The following is a 19,827-nucleotide window of genomic DNA, read 5'->3' as shown; positions in this document are numbered from 1 at the left end:
TGTGGGACCCCGGCGTGGGGGCGTTGGGAGCGCGGTGGTGAGGTCTGGGGTCGGAGGGGACCCGAGGGAGGCTGCCGGCACCTGGGACAGCGGGAGGGTGCGGGGAGCTTGGGCGAATGGGCAGCGGTGGGGGGGCACCCCCGGCCCTGGGCAGGAGTGTGGGGTCCGAAGGAGAGCCTGTCTCTCCCCTTACACTGCCTCTGGCAGGGCGGGAGCGGGTGGCCGGGACACAGAAGTGGCACTTCCTAGGCGCCCCCCGTGAAGCTGTGCGCTGCAGTGCCTTTTCCTGACGCACCGGGAAGTGCCCCCACACACTGCCGTGCTGCACGCCCTCCGTGTGCAGGGGGAGACCGTGTCCAGGGACCCTGCTCAGGCTGGTGCCAGTTTAGCTGTGCTGCTGGGAGAAGTCACAGTATCACCTTCGCTGCAAGTCATTTAGCCCCCGGTTGCTGTGCTTCTGTCACCTGCACTAGAGCTGCTGTCATGGTCTTATTCTTCTTTTTTTAGGCCAGTATGGTACATTCGCTGATTGAAGCGTATTCCTTACTTGACCAGATGAAGTAAGTGCTCCCATTTTCTGTGCAGAGAATATTTTCTTCTCTGCTAAGGTTTGGAAGATACTGAGTAACTGCAGGTCTTATACTGTCCTTGCTGGCAGCATAATTATAGGAGCCCACACAGTGTGTATTTCTAGGATCTAAGAAAAGTCTGCTTGTTTTGCTAAGTGGACAAGATTATGGTAATTATGGCAGGTGTAATTTATGGTTACTTTTCCTGGACCAATGGAGTACAAATTGCCTTGTGCTTTCTCTGTAGAGCATGCTGTCACCTGCTGCTCTCATGGCTCTGAGCAGAAGTGATGGCGTAGAAACTGTCCTTGTGGGCGCTGCTCCGAATCCACTGGCCAGTGCTGATGCTGAGAGGGACCATGTTGTTTTGCTGTGTTGTGATTGATTTGGGAGACTTTTTGTGAGGTCTTGGTGCTGTTCAGGAGAGAAGACAAAATGAAGTCTGAGGTAGAAGAGTGAGAACCCTCCTGCCCCATTAGGCTTTTGACATTGGGGGATATGAAGAGAAAGAAAAGGCTTAGCTCAGCCTTTCTTATGTAGCACCTGATAAAATCTTAAAAAAATCCCACACTCCAGTTCAGCAGGGTCAGAAAGTTCTGTTAGGGCTTTTTTTTAAAGGATTTTTTTTCTTTCTGGTCATTTTGGTAGAGTGTGCTTGGGAAATGGCTGCAGGTACCATTACAGAGGCGGACCCAAAGGGCTGTTTGCCCTGGCATTGGGTGAGAAGTGCCCGGCACCTGGGCTAGCCTGGAGCTGGGAGCTGCTTGTATTCTTCCAGCAGCAATGGAGTTGTACTGCGTTGTCAGCATGCACCCCCAGAGTCTGAGGTTTGGAGAGAGCTTCAATATGTCACGAGATTTATTTAGGCAGATTGCAAAGCGCCCAAACCCGGGAAAGGTGATATGCGAGTTGCTGAGGACAGAGACGGTCTCTGCTTTGAACGCAAGCAGAGTTAAGAGCACGTAAGAGGTGCTGCTCAGCTCTTGACCCAGCGGGCTGGTGTCCTGCCACAGCACTGGGCTGGGCCTGGATGTTTTCACTCTGTTATTTCCTCTGTGTGTAACCAGAACGTTGGATCTGCTGGAGATTGCTCAAACTGGGAGAACATGCAGAAAAGGGAAAAAAAACTTGAAGCAAAGTGGAAAGGTTGATGCAGGCAGCACCTGCAGATGTTCCTCGTTGGGGTGGGCACAACAGACAGTGCCAAGCTGGGGGAAAGGCCTACTCCAGCTTAGCTGAGTGGCTTTCTCACTCAAAGTGACAGTCCAGTGTGAGAGGAAGAGGGGGTTTTGTTTGCTTTTTCAACAGCAACTGCCAAAAGAAAGCTCCTAGTCTGAGGAAGTTAAAGCTGGGTGTTCCAGCCAAACCCTGGAGCCTCCTGTCCTGATGTGCTCCCTTCCCCCTCTCTGCCTAGGATAGTCAAGCCGAAAGCGGCCTCCATGGAGGAGATGGCGAGCTTCCACACGGATGCCTACCTGCAGCACCTGCAGAAGGTCAGTGAGGAGGGGGATGATGACCATCCGGAGTCCGTGGAGTATGGACTGGGTAAGGATGCGTATCTTCAGCGAGAGATTAACTGAGTATCAGGTCCAGGATGCTTTTTGCTGGAGCTGAGGTTAGACAGAGGGGTGAGCTCAGGTGGGCTGCTGGGCTGTTCGCGGAGGGAAACACTCTTTGATGGGATGTTGCTGAACCCTGTCAGCCAGCAGTCACCTGTCAGGCTGGCGTTTTCACTGTTACCAGCAGAGGGTACTGTCAGCTTCACGCTGCTGCTCCGTGCAGCTCAGCCTGTCCCTTGCATACCGGAAGCCAGTGCCTTTTGCTGCTGCTTTGAGGATCTCAGGCAGGACAGAAGGCCCTGACGTGCTGCCCTTGGAACAGGGTTGAGACTGGCTGCCACAAGCCTGCTGTAGTGGAGGGCACACGTGAACAATGGCCTGAAGCTACAGCCAGGGATCAGAGTGGCTGCTGTTTGCCTGTGACTTTCCTTGTGTCTTGAGCAGAGGGTTCTTGCCTGCCTGGACTTAAGACAGCCTGAGCAATGCAGTAGTTAAAGCAGGTGAGGTGGCTGTGGGTACTGTCTTAGTCTCAGGAACAGGAGTTACCCAGCACTGAGGCAGTGGGACAGATTCTGCGCTGATTTTGTGAGTCTCCCCTAGATCGGCCCTTTACATTTCTGAAGGTGATCTGTCTGCAGGCAGAGGAGCAGCTCTGGGGTCGCACCTTGCTGGGGAGTGGCTCCAGGGAGGCTGCTGTAGGAATAGGTGAAGATCATGTTCTAGCTATAGATCTGCAGCATGCATAGGCCTATCTCCTTTGTGGATGTCTGCTTTTAGGGGGTAGATACATCAGTGACCGTGTCAGGGCTTTCCTGGTAGAGTAGCCAGAGAACTGAGAGTGTTTTTGCAAGATTGGTATGAGGGACCAGTAGGTTGGGCTAGCCAGGCACACAGATCAGAAATTGGTTCAAGACCCATCTGTGAATGATTTGAGTGCAAGGAAACATTTTGATTGTTGATTTTTGTGGTGGGTTAATCTTGGCTGGCTGCCAGGTGCCCGCTAAGATGCACTCTCTTTCCCCCTCCTCAATAGGGTAGGGGAGAAAATACAATGGAAAAGCTCGTGGGTCAAGATAAGGACAGGGAGATCACTCACCAGTTTACCATCACTTAGGGAAATTAATTCAATTTATTGCCAATTAATAACAGAGTAGGAAAGTGAGAATTGAAACCAAAACTAAAATCACCTTCCCCCTCATCCATCCTTCTTCCCAGCCTCAACTTCACTCCCAGTTCTTCTACCTCCCTCCCTCCCTCGCCCCTGAGTGGTGCAAGGGGATGGGGAATGGGGGTTGTGGTCAGTTCATAACACACTGTCTCTGCCACTCCCTCTTCCTCACACTCTTCCCCTGTTCCAGCATGGGGTCCCTCCCATGGGAGACAGTCCTCCACCAATTTCTCCAACGTGAGTCCTTCCCACAGGCTGCAGTTCTTCAGAAACTGCTCCAGCATGGGTCCCTTCCATGGGGTGCAGTCCTTCAGGAACAGACCACTCCAGCGTGGGTCCCCCACGAGGTCACAAGTTCTGCCAGCAAACCTGCTCCTGCATGGGCTCCTCTCTCCACAGGTCCACAGGTCCTGCCAGGAGCCTGCTGCAGCGTGGGCTTCCCACGGGGTCACAACCTCCTTCGGGCATCAGCCTGCTCTAGCGTGGGGCCCTCCGCAGGCTGCAGGGGAATCTCTGCTCTGGTGCCTGGAGCACCTCCTCACCCTCCTTCACTGACCTTGGTGTCTGCAGGACTATTTCACACTCATGTTCTCACTTCTCTCTCCTAGAAAGGGTTTTTTACTCTTTCTTCAATATTTTATCACAGAGGTGCCACCAGCATTGCTGATGGGCTCAGCCTTGGCCAGCGGTGGGTCTGTCTTGGAGCTGTCTCTGTCTGACGTGGGTGCAGCTCCTGGAGTCTTCTCACAGCAGCCACCCCTGCAGCGCTCCTGCTACTAAAACCTTGCCACGCAAACCCGATACAATTTTTCTACTACTTACGCCCCCTAAATCTGCTGTGTGAGTCCAAATCTGATACCTGTTGTGAGGGTTTTGTGCCGTGGCTTTTTCATTGTGCCTGGAATAGAAAGTTAGAGCAGCGGTTAAAGAGAGAGAGCTCAAAACAAAGAGAATGTGTTTCCCTCAGAGGAAAAGGCCTGTTGTCTGACACATGGACTCCTACCCACAGGTTACGACTGTCCGGCTACTGAAGGGATCTTTGAGTATGCGGCAGCTGTGGGAGGAGCCACCATCACTGCAGCCCAGTGCCTGCTGGACGGCAAGTGCAAGGTAGCAATTAACTGGCCTGGAGGGTGGCATCATGCAAAGAAGTAAGAAAACAATCTCTTCCCTTGTGTTTTCTCACCTGGTGTCTGAATCCTGCCTCTTAGCTCCCAGCTTCCCTGTGAACCCTCAGGGTGCGGCAGTCCAGCTGGAAGAGAGAGCAAGGTGTGAGGGGGTGAGGGGAAGGCAGGTCGTAGATAGGAAAGAAGCAGAGTGTAGGGCAGAGGCCTGAGAGTAGGCTGGTTACTGCCCAGTCCTGGTGCTATCATGGACTGCAGTGCGGGTCTGGGGCAGATGTATTCAGAGGTGTCCCGCCATTGATACTTGGTTATCTCTGGGAGTTCAAGTGAGAACTGATTTTGCCAAGTCCATAGAGAAGGGCTGTGGAGAGGCAAACGATTGGTGTCACTCCCAACTTGGAAGAGAATGGGAACGTGGCAACATGTTGTCCAAATTGTTTTGTGTGGCTTTTTTGGGTTCTTAGTAAGAAGTTTGAAACAGTGCAGGACTGACCTCTGGTTTTCCCCATGCTCTGTGGGTGGCTGTTTGCTCTGAGCTGTAATGTCAATAAGGATCTTCCAGAACAACAGGAGAGGAAGTAAAAATTTCGTCCCTGAATCCTGTGATTTTGTAGTGGTAAAATAATTTGTTTTCATGGCTTCCCTGTTTTCCATGGATGTATGTTTTATTTTAATTTGTGTCCCCCATCTCCCAAAACATGAGGCCTGTCTGCAAATGCACCCTTCCTTGTCCCCAGCTAACTGGCCTTTGCAGTGCCGTTCTGTTTCCCTGGGGAGCCCCAGAAGTTAGCACGAACCACGTGTCTAACCCTAACAGCTTGTACATGAGTGCGCAGGTTTCTCCAGTGACTTTTCTGACCTGACAGAGAAGCTCTGGAGGTGTAACAGTGGTGTGCAAACTCCAGCCATGGCAATGTCTCATCTGGACCCTTTTCCTGGTCAGCAATTCGCTGAATATGGGTTCAGCTATGGCTTGCTGAGAAAGAAGAGAGTTTAGCTTGGCTGAGCTGAGCCCTCTTGCTCTTCGCAGGAGGGATGGCTTTTTAAAAATCTTCTATTCTCTTTTATCTTGATTACATGGTTCATAAAATGCCTGTAAGAGAAGAAATCTTAGCAGTGTTGCTGCCACTGAGCTGTGCTATTAGCAATGTTCTGGGAAGCAAACAGTCTGTTTAGAAAAGGCATTTAATACTTACTGATCCCAAAGGAGCCTTCCCATTCACCCCAGTGAGGTGGCGTGGGATGCTGCAGGGTAGGCAGCAGCTGTGGTAGGTGCCAGTCCAGTGCGAAGGTCCAGCCAGACTGACACCTGACTGCAGGTGCCTGGTGCTAGGACCTGTCCTAGCAAGATACATGTCCTTTTGTCAAAAAAGACCTGCTGTCTGGTGGCTTAGTTACTTTCCAAGGTCATAAAGGTAGGAATGGTAACCACCGTCACCTGGGGCTTTTGACATTCCCAGTTCACTGCTATGCCTTTGGAGCAGAGTGAGATGCTGAGTCAGTGCCTTTTCTTGATCCAGCCCTGCCCTTCCTTCCAGCAGTGATAGTCTGAGCTCTGCTGTGTGGATCTGTGCGGGGAGAAATCCCACGTGCTGGCCCTGAGCTGCAGCTCTGACACTGATCAGCCTCTGTCCGAGCTGGTGTCGTGCTCTGCTCGGCCTTGAGTTTGAAAGAGAGAGTGTGTTACAGCATGGAGAGAGTGCCTGAGACGTGACATAGTTCACTTTGCTTACTTGTGGGCTGGGAGGGAGGGGAGGAGTACGGTGTGTAATCACAGTTAAGGAAGATTCCCAGGATACCTGCTAACATCCCAGTTCTCGGCATCAGTGTAAATGAACAGAGTCACTGGGAAGCATCTGTGCTCCATGATATTTGCAGGGAATGAGAGCAAGTGCAGTTCTGCCACCCCATGCTTGCTTCTCGCTGTTTCCAGCTGTTTGCTGAGCAGGGGAGTGTTGGGGGAAATGAGCCAAGTGCTGTGTCTGAAAGTTATGAAGCATTTCCTAGAGGCACATCTTAGATCCTGGAGTTGTTTGAGCCTTGGGAAGAGGGGTTTGGACACTCCTGTTGCAAAGTATAAAGCTTTGGTTTAAATCAGCTATCCAGGGCTGACCTGTGAGTGCATATGGGCTAGTGCCAAGGGGTGACGGGGGCTTGACTTTGAAGCAAGTCTGGAGCAGGGATTAAGAAACTTTCTTGTTCCTTTGATACGAGCAATATGGAAGCTGCCCCCTGATAGATGTTGCATGGAAAGATTTATCCCTGACATATGTCCTCCGTTTAGCTGCTGGGGCTCTCTTCTGGCTGAGCCTAGGAGCTGTATTGTGAGGGACTGCATGTGAGGCATCCTGTTTGCATTTTCCTGGGCAGGAAGGGAGAGTGTTGCTTCGGGGAGAGACTTAACCTTCATACCACGAGACTTTGGAACAGAGCAGCAGTGTTGCGACTGCTTTGGACCTCCATTTTACTGCCAGCACCTTCCCAGGAGCTGTGACCTGGACAGCAGGGATGGAATGGCTGCCTGCCTGTGCCTGTTCAGCACTTGCAGGAAAATGGCCAAGCAGGACTGTCCAGGGGCCTGTCCTCTTGCTGCAGAGGGATAGGAGGTACAAAGGAGAGTGGGTTTGAGTGGCTCTGAACTTCTTTAAAATCTCTCAGGTGCAGAAAGCTAATGTTTTATTTGTGCAACAGTGAAATGGTCAGAGGTACCCTGCCAAGCCCCCCATGGGCCAGGGCCTCTGTGCAACAGAGCCAGCTGATGCTTTACCAGCTGCCAGCAAGCCCAGGGTTGAGAAGCGATTAGCACAAGCAGTCATGTTCTCTGTGCTTCCCAGCCGTGCTTTGAGCTGCTCCTGACCCATCCCTTGGTCGCTGCTGGGCCTTGGCCTGGCTCTTCATCCTTCTCTGTGCCCCTGTGAGGTGGAGACTTGCAAAGCAAAAGTGACAATGCCAAGATCAGTGGCGATTGTGTTGGTGATGTTCAACCTCACGGACATTGTTTTCACAGAGATGAAGCTTCTGGCTTCTGTTACCTGAACGATGCTGTCTTGGGGATCCTGCGTCTGCGCCAGAAGTTTGACCGTGTCCTTTATATCGATTTGGATTTGCATCATGGGGATGGTAAGGCCCAGCGCAGGCTGCAAACAGCACAGCAACACAGCCTCAGGGGGAGGAACGGGAGAGGTGAAGGCCTATCGGGGCAGTAGGGCTTTACCTGCTGCAACAGCTGTGGCTTTGCCTCCTTTCAGTGCAGTCAAGTTCCCTCAATCCATATCTGCCTTGTCCTGCTTTATGGATATGGATTTGCACTGTGCTGCTCATCAGACCTCTCTTGAGGGTCTGGGCAGCAGTCTTGTACCTAAAGCAACAGTGTGTTCCCATTCCAGTAACCTCCTCTGCCAGTGGCTCTCCAGCAAGGACTTCCCCCAGTCCCTTGTCTCCCATCCCAGCAGAGCAGTTGCTGACAGTGTTTAATTGTTTAATGCCACCAGTGCAAGAGGGAAGCAGTCAGTAGTAGATGGTGCTTTTAAAAGAAGGCTTGATGCTATACAACTAAAGCCAGCGCTTGCTGAAACTGCTCTCTCCTTCAGGGACATTATTTCAACACCATTTAACATTTCCTGGTCTCCTAAATTTTATGGTGTGTTTCATTTTGCTCCGTTTCCCCCCCCACATTTGGTTTCTGTTAAGTTTCCTGTTACTTCTTTTTCGCTCCCTACCCCCACTATTTTAATATGTCTTTAAGGAAAAGAAAAGGCATGTTGAACCGCAGCAGCGCTGAGAAAAAGCAAGAGAGCCCGGTAGCTCTGGTTCTAATCAGAGCCAATCTGTGGCCAAGGCATCCCTGCTCAGCTCCCTCCCCCAGCCTTACAGGCCAAGCAGTGCAGGCGAGTGCTGCTAACGTGGGCACTGACCTGAGGTATTGAGATCCATTCAGTACTGATTAGCATGAGACCCACCAAATTCGTTTCAGTGACCTTTGCTGCAGTTGAATTCATGTCTCTGTTGATTAAGGATGGATTTATTGAGCCACATCTGGTTTTCTACTTTGTTCATTCCATTCCTGCTCTGCTTGCTGCCCCATGTTTATCGAGTGGCTCATTTGTGTATTTAGACTCTGTCATTTATGTGAATGATGCATGAAAGCTTTTTTCTCTTCCCTTTTCTGATAGGAGTTGAAGATGCCTTTAGTTTCACCTCGAAAGTCATGACTGTTTCTCTGCACAAGTTTTCACCAGGATTTTTCCCAGGTAAGTTGAACTTGTGAGGTTTGTGCTAATTTGGTTCACGCATCACTGATGAGGCCCCAGCAAAGGCAAGTCCCATCCCTTCTGTCCAGCAGAGGTGTGTCTCTGCCTCTTCTGTTGACCCAGGAGAAGGAAAGAGGAGGGAACTGCATGTTTGGCATTTCCCCCTTTCTGGGTGTGGCTAAGCTCTGGGCAGAGCCGCTGCTGGGTGGTCACCTGCAGCCCTTGAAAGCCGCATGACAGAATTGGGCAGAGGGCAAGAACCAGGTCCGTCCAACCCCTCATTTATTGATGGTGGCAAATGGACTTCTCCATAAGCATGCCAAAGGTCCTGGCTCCCTGCTCTCATCTGAGACATCCCACACATTTCTCTTGCTGCTGATCTCCTTTCCCTCATAATTAACCGTGGGGTGTTTCTGTTTTTCAGGCACCGGTGATGTGACAGATGTTGGCCTGGGGAAAGGTCGCTATTACAGCGTGAATGTACCTATTCAAGATGGCATTCAGGATGAGAAATATTACCAGATCTGTGAAACGTAAGACCTCTTGCTCTGATACAGTTTACTTGGGTGGGATTTTAGAGAACAGAGACTGCACAGATTTTGTTTATTTACTATTTTTAATTACAGTCCTTCCTTAAGGCTTGCCTATTCCCCTGTTACAGTTTTTGATTACAATGAACACGGATCTTAAGAGGTCTCAGAGGTCTTGCCTGAATCCTTAGGCAAACTGAATATACAGAGGCATTTGTGGGTGGCCGGAGGGTCTCTTTGCCCCGGGTCAGCCTTGTGTGTTTAAGGAGAGACTGAGAAGGGACAAGTACTTTTTAGCTGTGGACTTAGGGCTAGATGCTTTTTCTTCAGATAAATGCTCTGAACCCTGACCATCTGTGGGAGATATGCTTGGGGCTGAGCTAAAAGTGTTTTCCAAGCACCTTTTGTCTATGCTGGAAAAACGAAAGGCTGAAGGCTGAACATCTGCCAGTGATTGAGCTGCCTCCCGGCAGGCCCCTCTGTCACGCAATTGATGATGGACCTCACAGGCTGTTGCCCATGTCAAAACAGGGCTGCAGGGCTTGTTCTTTTCAAGGGGAGAGGAGCCTCAGTGCAGGGCTGCAGGACATGGTAGCACATCCACTTCTCGGCTCTAACAGCTGAGGACTGAAACCTCTCCAGACTTGTAGCCTGTTAGGGCAGTCATGCTGTAGCCGTGCCTCCTGCTAGCTTGTTGGTGCTTGTCACTGCTGGTGGTAGAGCAGCCCTCTTGCTGCTGAGCGATGTGTTTCCAAAAGGCAGGGCAGCTTTAGGGGCTGAGTAGGGGTTAGGAGCCCAGTCAGGAGTACCCCGTTGCATGCATTCCCAGTTGAAGGACATCAAAACCTACCATAGGTTCCAAGCTGCACATAACCAAAGCATCTACAAAGAAATTTTGAGATCTCGTGGGCAAAGAGGAAGAGTTCTGTCCTGGCCAGAGGAAAGTCATGTGCATGACTGTGGGTGTCTCCTGCAACTGATGTCTGAGGATGATTGCCTGTGCCTCCCAAACCTGTGGAGGGATTGGAGCACGTGACTCCCTCCGACTCGGGTTTCTGCAGGTGGACTACACCCTGCGCAGAGCCTTTCCTCATATTCTTCTCCTGTGTCCCCTGCTGGTGAGAGGAGACTGCTCCTTGGCAGCCCTCTGCTCCTTGACGAGGTGCTGCCAGATCAGGCAGGGAGCAAAAAAGCCAGGGAGATGCTGTGCAAAACAGTCTCACCTCCCTTGGTGCCGGGGACAACTGCCTCCCCAGTCTCGGTGGAGGCTGATCTGCTGCAGCACAGCGATATAAATAAATGGGGAGGAGGTTGCTTTTGGTGTCTCGGAGCATGTGCACTTTGAACTTGCCTTTCTATAAATTACAGTGCTTGTGTTTGATCGCTTTTGTTCTAGTAGATAAACTCCTATCCTGCTTTCGAGGTGGTGTGGCACACGGATAATTGCCTATTGTTTCTGGAAGTTGAATGACACGGGCTCCAATTAAAGTACGTTGTTACTAATAGCTGCTGCATGGAAAGGGGGCCAAAGTGTGACATTATTTATTTATTTTCTGGAAAGTCTGATGTCTTTAAAATTTTGAAGACAAAGGCAGCCAGGGATGAAAAGTTTCAGAGCTGCCATGAGAGTTACAGCATCAGAGCCGGATGCTGAGTTTCTGTGGTATGCTCTGCTCGTGCAGAGATGTGTCCAAGGCATGTTCTCACTAAGAGCCCTCTGGGAGCCTACCTGCTCACGTAGTCTCTCCATCAAAAGAGAAAGTTCTGATGGGGCTGGCTAATTGTAAACATCCAGAATAGCTGACTTGCTTGATCACCTTCCAAAACTGCCCAAATTAATGAATGAAATTGGTTCTGAAAAGATGTCAATAACTTTACCTGGAGTTTAAATACTAACCTTTTGAAGACTTAAAAAAAAAATGCAATATGTGAGAAACATTGCAAATGCAGAAAAGTAAGCTTAGAAATAGTCCAGAGACATTCAAAAGCATTATCTTTGCTCCAAAGACAAAGAGAAATCTGAGTTATTTTAAGTGGCTGTAGTAGTTTGCTTGATAAACTTGCAATTAATTATAGCTGAAAGAGATAACTAATGAGCTACTTGTCCTCTAGTATTGGCCAGAATGTAAAATAAAGAAATAAATAAAAAAACAAACAAACCCACCCCAAAATCTGAATGCTGTTTGGCCTGTTTTTATATGTGATGCAGGGGAGCTGTGTTAGCGGTGTGTAGTCATGGATCTAGTGAAATTTTGCTTTAGCCAGTGCAGGCTGGACTGTGTGACAAAGATCTGCTTGGGTGGAAGTTGTGATGTGTCCATTATGTTGGTGGAGAAACCGGTTAGTAACATGGGTCACTTAAAAGGAAAGCATGAGGGACCTTTGTGGCACCAAAGGCTTGGCTGCTATCTAGAAAGAAGATACTATTTCTCTATTTACAGTGTCTTAGTAAAGGAAAACAGGATGACTGTGGTGGATGTGTTGCATCCCAGCAGCTAGCTGTCTCAGTTCCTTTGGACTCAGCTGCTGTAGGTGATGTACCTTGTGTGGCACTGCCTGTTCACTGCCTGGTGGTGGCACCACGGGCTGGGATCTCATTGTGCTGCCCGCAGTGGCACAGAGTGAGGCTGATTGTCCTCGGGGCGCAATATAGGAGCGGCAAGGCCAGTTCCCCCTTCTCTGATCTGATCTGTTTTTTCCTATTCTGCAGGCTTTTGGCGAGATGAAAAATAATACTTTTTTTTCAATCCTTCTAAGTGAGGGCTTTCAACCTCAGTCAATATGTGGGCACCTACAGTGTCCCAGGTGGCAGCATGGCCCTCTGTAGATCAAACTTCAGCCTCCTGATGGTTGGCTGTCTTTCTTTTGGTGCCTCTTGTGAAGCCCTTATGCAAGGCCCAGATGGAAAAACCCAGACTAGACTCTTCTTTTTTTTGAAGCAAAAGTTTCCCACTTGCAAGAATAAGACTAAAAGCGGAGACTGCTGTTTCTTGGGAGGCTGCAGTATTGCTTTCACGGTGCATCCGGTTGTGCCTGTTCCTAGCTACGATGGGTCACAGGTATCTACTGATGCATCTTTCCCCCCATTTCAGTGTTGGGGAGGAGGCCAGCAGAGAGGTGAGTGGCCACTTCCCAGTGGAGTGCCAGTCTAAAGCAGACAGCGATAGGGGAAAATGAGGTAAAAAAATGGAGTGCATGATAAAAAGCAATTCCTGCATGACTGTCAGTGTTTAGTAGGGCTTTTTCATGTCGTGCAGGTATAAATGGAGACTCCTATGGAAGAGGGTGCCTGCTCCCTCTAGGTGTTGGGTGTGCGTGGTGTGAAAAGTACCACATGGCCTGGAAATCCTGCAATAATATGAGGCCGGTTCTGAATCTGGTCCTTGGGCATAGGCACTGAACAGTGCGGACCCCAGAGTGACCATATTGTTGGGAGGCTCTGGAGATTAGAGATGTGATTGACAGCTGGCTTTGGGATCTGCTTGGAAGGGATTGGTCTTCCACTTCCTATTGCTGTAAGGGTTGAATACAGCACGGGGCAGGCAGTGAATGCGGGAGACCTAGCCCACCATCTGGAATTCATTGGTTGCTTTTCATCATGCAGCAGAGCACAAATCCTAAATGTTCTTCCAGACTCTAAAAGTTTAAAATACGTCCATAGTCCAACAAACTTTGCAGAAATTTCATTTTCTGAGTTTTTCATGGTTTGGGATGAAATTTTGAAACTTGGGCTGAAATTCCAGATCCCTGCTTTCTTTTGAAAGGTCCCAAGTTTTAACCTGGGGAAAAGGCCCAATTTAAACTAGTGGATCATGGAGCTTTCTGAGTGCATGTGCTGGCAGGCATTATGTGTGCACTGCATTTGCGCACGACCCCCAGCTCAAACCTACTTTCCAGTTGACAGAATTAGTCTGACTGTTTTCTTTAGCTTACGGACAGGGCTCGTGGTGTTTGGTGCAGCTGTCACCTTGGCACATCATGGGTCTCGCTGGAACATGTACAGGGTGGGGTAGTCAGCAGCAGGGTGGCAGACCCGCAGGATCCAGGAGGCAAGCTGGCGTGGGGAGTGTATGCCAGCTCTGAGAGCAGCAGGGCCCTGGGCAGCTCTGGGTCTTGTCTGCTTGCAGTGTGGGCAGAAGGAGGAGCAGGCAGGCCCATGTGTTGCTGCTAAGGTGGCAGCGGACGTAACTTGATTGCTTGGTGGGTTTTGGATGCAGCTTTTTGGAGGTCAGAGATGTAAGTCACAATCTTGCCTGTATATCCAGGTAAAGGAGAGCCCTCCAATTTGGGGAGCTCCTTCCCGTGCTGCTGGCCATCTCCTGACACCGATGGGAGGAAACGTCATGTGGCACTGGTCCTCTTCCAGTGGCAATCTCACTGGGGCTGTGAAATTTTGACTGCCGCTCTGGGTTTGCTTGAGCAGTTGCAGAAGCCGGTTCTCTTCTATCCTCCCTGTCAGCCGCTGACTGTTTTAGCTGTTCTTCTGATCTCTCTGAGGGTAACAAAAGGTGACTTCTCTGTCAGCCGCTTCCTTCAGGGGCTGGCAGCGGGGACAGTGAATTGGATACTGCTGAAAGAAAGAGCTTGGAGAAGTCTGAAAACTGGCAATGTCTGTTCATCTATCTCTGCTGCAAGGGCAGGCAGTGCAGCCCTGCCTTGGCACACCGCTCTGCCAGGGCCAGAAAGGAACCGCTGGGGTCACCTTGTCTTTGTGGCCCTACGTTGCTTACGAGACTTCCCTGAACTTGTTTGTTAGTTCAGGAACAGAAAGGGGGCAGAACATCCCCTTTGCGTTTGTGCCAAATGAGTGCACAGCACAGACCGCACAGTCCTCACTGGCCATGCTGTGCCCTGGCTGCAGTGATGGGGGTACCATCCCACTGGAGCCAGCAGTTACAGGTCAGAGGTTCCTGTGCCAGCAGCTGTGAGGCGGTGAGAGATCTTTGTCGTGCTCATGATGCATCTCGATGCAAAGTCAGTTTTCTAGCTGGGATTAGTCTGCCATTGCAAGGAGGTGTATCAGGAGTTCCCAGACAGGCTTGGAGCTCTGACGGCACGACTGAGCTGGTCTCCCTGAGGGATGCTGCCAGAAGGGGAGAAAAGACCCGTTGCCACTGCCTTATCCTTGGCTGCCCACTCCTTTCCCTTCTTTTCCTTGCCGTGAACCCGTTCAGGGAGTTAACCTAGCAGAAAACTAACCCTGCTAAGCAACTTTCTACTAGTTCAGCTCTCTGAAACTGCACACTGTGGGATCAGAGTAGCTTTGTCATGAGCAAAAGGAAGGGGCTGGGAAGGATGCGTAGAAGGGACTACCTGCTGCTGTATGGTCAGTTTAGCTTTATCGTCAGCTCATGCTTGTAGCCTGCATGCGTGTGAGGGTCCATCAACATCTGGATGGGGCTGAGACTGCAGAGCAGTCCTTCTACTGATTTCCTAAAACACCAGAAAGAATTACTCTGTTCCTGAGCACAGCGTGGGGCAAAGGCGGGGGCTAAGCTACCCTTATGCATTAACAGAGATCCCAGCAGCTACAGACAAATGCTGTCCTATCAAGGAGATGTTTATCATTTAGGTAATATCTGCAATGTGCTTTGAAAATGAAAAGCTCTGGGAGAGAGTGAACTTTGTTTAAAACTCCTCATGCAGCCAGCAAAAACCTGCAGGCATGGGCTAAAAGACTCTTCTCAGTCCTCGCTGGGAGACCTTGCTTGAGAAATAGTAGGAAGCCTTGGCCTGAAGTGAGTTTCATTGGGGAAATAACAGAAGGACTCATGATAGTGATTGCCTTTTGGTGGAAGTGGCTGTCCTTGCACAGTGAGATCGGTGAGGGGGCAGGGGACCCCCAGTCTTTACTAGCAAGAAGTGAACCTTCCTCTATCCATGTTATTTCACATGCATCTGCCTGTTTCTGGTGGATCCATGAGGAATGTAAAGCTTCCTAGGGAAAAAGTGAGCTGTTTGAACTGGCCAGTGTCAGCTGCCTGTCTAGCAAAAGTGGAGAAGCGTGTCCGAAGGAGATGGGGGAAGAGGGACCCAGGGACAGCTCACAGGAGCTAGATGTGCTTGCAGATGTCCGAGTGCAGGCAACGAAAGCCCTCGCCAGCAGCAGACAGTGTCAAGAAGCCCTACAGTGTTTGAAGAAAGCCGGTGCAGTCCTCCTTACTCCAGGGAAGGGTAGTACAATGTGGGCCTTGGGCAGAGGTGGAAGCCCCTCTCATCCATCCCATCCTTGACATCTGCAGAAGAGAGGCTGACTTTGGGTCTACTTCAAGAAGGAAGCTTATGCCGATTTGACTGCTCTTTCCTTGGCACTGTGATTTTCACCATCTGCCTCAGTTTGCTTAGCTTGGTGGGACCATGTGGCCAACGTGGCCTGGTAGCTGTCAAAACATGAGTGGTGTGAGCAGCTGTCAGCTATCTGGCCCTGCCGGGTACCTGGGGTGCTGGGACCAGGCTCTCGGCATGTTCAGGCTGTGCTGCCATACCTGGGGTGAATATGCATACTGAATGGAAATCCTGTTTTTCCTGAGGCTCACATATTTAGTTTCAGGGGGACAGGGTTTGAGTTTTTTCCCAGAGTTTTTCTCATCACCGGTCGAGTTTTATCCCGGCAGTGCCTGTATTTCGGTAGTGAATTTGTGGTGCTTGTAGAGCTGATGGCCTCGGCCCTGCCTTGGCAGACTGCACCGAGCTCAGTGGGGTTCCTTGTCTGGGTGCAGTGACTGGCTAAGTTTCTTGCGGTTAGTGCTGGTAAATGCAAGCTCTTTGTCACAGGGAAGCAGCTCTCTCGTTTGGCACCGCAGTGGTTTCTAATTGCATATCAAATAAGAACTGGCGATGCTTAGGTTCTCTTAACCAAGGCAAAAGCATTTATTCCAGGGATCACATCTGTTTCTACTTTAGCAAAATAAAAACACTGTTGTGAAAGGAACATGTTTTTCTCCATTATTTGCCTTGTATTTGGGGCTTTGGAGCACAGTGCTGGGAACAGAATTATTCCCTTTGTGGTGTTCGTAATACTAAAAAAAATCTCCTGGAGCAAAGCCAAATGTCTGACATGCCCAATTGCCTTCTGCAAGAGAGAATACTTCTAATAAACTATCTCCAGGACACTGGCCCTGCTGTACCTCGGCATCCGCTAGAGCGGGGGAAATGTATTTCTACCTCAAGAGCCAATATGGGAGAGAGGAGGGTGAGAACCTAGACAGAGCCTTTCTCTGTTCATCCTGTCCTCTCCTGGTGAGAGGTGTGTGAGAGTTTAGGATTGTTGTTTCACCAGACCCTGCTCTTCACCGTAATTTTTACAGGGGAGAAAAGCCCCTGGATTTGGCTTGCAGCCCTTCTGCTCAGGGCAGCCAACGTAAACGTGTAGTTTGATGCTACCACTAAGCTGATCAGGACTAGATCCCCCTCACCCATGTTCTCAGTGATGCTTTTGCCTTCATCAGCCTGGTGATGAGCACTTTGAGAGTTAAACTTACTGCAGGAGAGTAGCGGAGGCAGAAGGCTAACTGGGAGCCGAGGGAGCGTAACTGGTATGAGGATGGTGGGAGCAGAGAAATGCAGAAACCTTGAGAGGCATCGGTGGATCTGAGGAACCAGGGCCATGCCACCAGCATCCTTCTGAGCCACATTTGCAGTAACCCTCACCACTTCTCCTCTCCACAGTGTGCTGAAGGAGGTGTACGCCGCATTCAACCCAGACGCGGTTGTGCTGCAGCTGGGGGCAGACACCATTGCTGGAGATCCCATGTGCTCTTTCAACATGACGCCCGAGGGAGTGGGCAAGTGTCTGAAGTACGTCCTGCAGTGGCAGCTAGCAACTCTCATCCTGGGAGGAGGTGAGTGCACGCGCGTCCTGCTGTTCACAAGGAAACGGGTTTGTCCTCCTGTGACCCTTCCTCGAGTGTGGGCCCTTGGGCTTGGCACTGACTGGAGTTTAGCAGGGTGACTGCTGGGCAGCATCAGGAGGGCACTCTGTGGCACAGTACTGTTTTCACACAGACCTGAAATCCTTGGTACCGACAGGTGCAAGTCTCAATCCTGACCCTAAGATCTTGAGTTAAAGGCTGCTTGTCTCCTCCAGAGAAGAGCAGAGGCTGTTAATCCGATGAACTGATCCTAGCTTCTCAATGGCACCTCTGATTCCTATCTCTGCTGATCACCCCTTCAGCACCTCTCTTTAAAAGTGAGCACTGTGTTCCCAAATCTACCTTGGGCATCTGGCAATGAATGATTTAATTTGGATTCAAGCAGGGGCTTGGGAAAAGGTCTGGCTGCCTGCACGGTACAGCAGGGCTCTGATACCCAGTGAAAGCTAAGGTTGACTTAGCTCTGCCATGCTGCATAACCAGCTGCTTGTCCAGTGGGGAGAGCACAGGACAGGCTTTATGCAAGAGAGCATTTCAGAACAACAAAAGCCATTGTGTGCCAGGGAGAGCCCCCCGGCTCTCTGCCTCGAGCCATATCAGCTCTATCTGTTGTCCTTTTTGAGATGGGGGAGATCAGGTATAGCATGTTAAGCCTAAAATTTGCTGTGCCTAATGCATTTTGTTTTGGAAAGGTTATGAGTGTTCAATCCTGCTGTGGCATGTCTGTGGGTATGCTGGGGATGGCACCTTTCAGGCAAAAATAAACCCCAAAAATTTTGTCAAAAAATGAGGGACAACTATTTGTCACTCGTGAAAATACCAAAGGAGTGTCCTACCACTGCAGCTTGTGGAAGTATTTGAAGTGGATATTGGGGGAGGAGTCAATACTTGCCAAAAAAAAAAAAAACCAAAACAAACCAAAACCAAACAACCCAAAGAGAAGGGAACGCTGAAAAATATGATCTCCCTCTCTTTTCAAAGTGGTTCTCTCTTACTATTTTAGTCATCTTTGCTGGAAAAAAAACCTTCTTCTGGGTCTCTTGCAGGATTGCTTTCAGCTAAGGTTTCTCCTTGTGGGCTCATGTACCGTTATCACAGAGGTGACCATTACCATACTGACTGTGAAACCTCATTTACTTGTAAAGCAGTTGCAAGTTGTACTAATGAGCATCATATTTGTCCTCTCAAACATAACAGTGCTGAAGAGCTCACCAGCAAATGGCTGGGCATGTGTATTATGCTTTATGGGTTGAAGGCTGGCATTAAAAAGCAGGAATCCCATGTCTCCACTGCTGCCCTTGCACTTCTCTCCCTGTTAGCTTTGAACACCCCTCCTTGTTGCCAGGAGGGAGCCCAGCGCATGGGGACGGGGGCTTATGCTGGGTCTGAGATGGTGGCTGGAGGAGCCTGGCCTGTGCCACACTGGGTGTAACTGGGGTTCAGTTTGGGAGGTCTGCTCTTGCATACCGTGTCGTTTGGACCTGGCCTCATGTAGCCAGCAGGTGCAAAACGCAGTTTTTGGGCACAGCCTGAGTGGATGAAATAAGCTGAATTTGTGCGTGTTGCCTCCACGATTTGTTCCTTCCACTAAAATCTCTCCCTCTCTCTTCCCTTTCCCCACTCTTCCCCCTCCAAAATCACAATTCTTGCTGGAGACAGGAGGCTACAACCTTGCCAACACAGCTCGCTGCTGGACATACTTGACTGGGGTCATCCTTGGGAGAACACTGTCCTCCGAGATCCCCGATCACGAGGTAAAGCTTTGACAAACCCTCCCTTCTCCTTGCACGAGAGCTGAGTCGTTCTACCTAATCCAAACGGCATCCTTGCTGCTCAATACTGTTTTGTTGAGACACTCCGGTAACAATAATGCACTGTCCTAGCAGCATAGTGGGTGCTTGTTCCCAAAACTCAAGGCTGTCCACATCTTTTTGCAAGGGATCTCAGGCACCAATAAACTCCAGTCTCAGATAATTACAGAGAGGATGGGGAGGGGGAGTCACCTGTTTGCTCAAAGAGCTCTTTAGGATGTGCACATACTTTTGCCAGGAAAGAGCCAGGCCTTTCTCAAGGCTTTAAATTTTAGCCCTGCTTTCATCGACTTACAGAAAGTACCAGGTGCAACTTTGAAGCTTTTCTGACCAGCAGTCTTGCAGCGGGCCATGAGGCATATGAGCTGTCTCAGTTCCAGTGCTGGTGCTTTTAAAGTCTTGAGTGGGGCTGGACAGCTGGTTGGAGGGACACAATCTAGACTGATTTTGGGTGGAATAACTATAGGTTCATAATAGGTCTCAAACCGCAGATCAATGTTATTGACCCTACAGAAACAAACCTGCTCGTGCAAAGCAGTTCAAGCCTACAGTGACTACAGAGGAGAATTATGGTTTTGCCTTTGTCTAAGGATCTCACGGACCAGTATGCATGAGAAAGTAAAGCATTTGTGTGGATTGAAACTGGAAATTCATCATTATAGAAACTGGTGATTACAGATACAAGATGTTTTTTGAGAGGTGTTGTGCTTAAATATGATCCTTTCACTAGGTGTCTGCAGAAACAGGTTTTAAACAAGACTGGATCTTTTGTATATGCAGGAAGTGAAAAGGATGGGTCCCTCTGTAGGAGTTAACTGCTGAAGGTGGTTAGGTTTTGCCTGTTTGTTGTTGCTCTGAACAGCTTATTTGCTGTGTTAATGATTCCTGCACCGAGTGCCCTGAAGGATAAGAGCAGTGTGGGAATGAGTTGATTGCAGGATGTCA

At 49.9% G+C, this 19,827-nt stretch overlaps 1 protein-coding gene across 1 annotated transcript in view; it reads left to right on the top strand.

Moving 5' to 3' along the window:
• Positions 1-512: 512 nt before the first annotated feature.
• Positions 513-19,827, top strand: part of HDAC8 (histone deacetylase 8) — a 43,065-nt gene continuing 23,750 nt past the window's right edge. Inside the window, exons 1-8 of the mRNA XM_009284591.2 lie at positions 513-560; positions 1,984-2,114; positions 4,306-4,447; positions 7,428-7,540; positions 8,593-8,670; positions 9,095-9,203; positions 16,869-17,041; positions 18,731-18,825. Coding sequence (XP_009282866.1) covers positions 514-560; positions 1,984-2,114; positions 4,306-4,447; positions 7,428-7,540; positions 8,593-8,670; positions 9,095-9,203; positions 16,869-17,041; positions 18,731-18,825 — 888 coding nt within the window. The 5' untranslated portion in view covers position 513. The remainder of the gene's footprint in view (positions 561-1,983; positions 2,115-4,305; positions 4,448-7,427; positions 7,541-8,592; positions 8,671-9,094; positions 9,204-16,868; positions 17,042-18,730; positions 18,826-19,827) is intronic.

Source organism: Aptenodytes forsteri, unplaced genomic scaffold (genome assembly GCF_000699145.1).
Source record: "Aptenodytes forsteri isolate BGI_AS27 unplaced genomic scaffold, ASM69914v1 Scaffold455, whole genome shotgun sequence".
Lineage (NCBI taxonomy): Eukaryota > Metazoa > Chordata > Aves > Sphenisciformes > Spheniscidae > Aptenodytes > Aptenodytes forsteri.
This window is presented reverse-complemented; position numbering and strand designations above follow the sequence as displayed.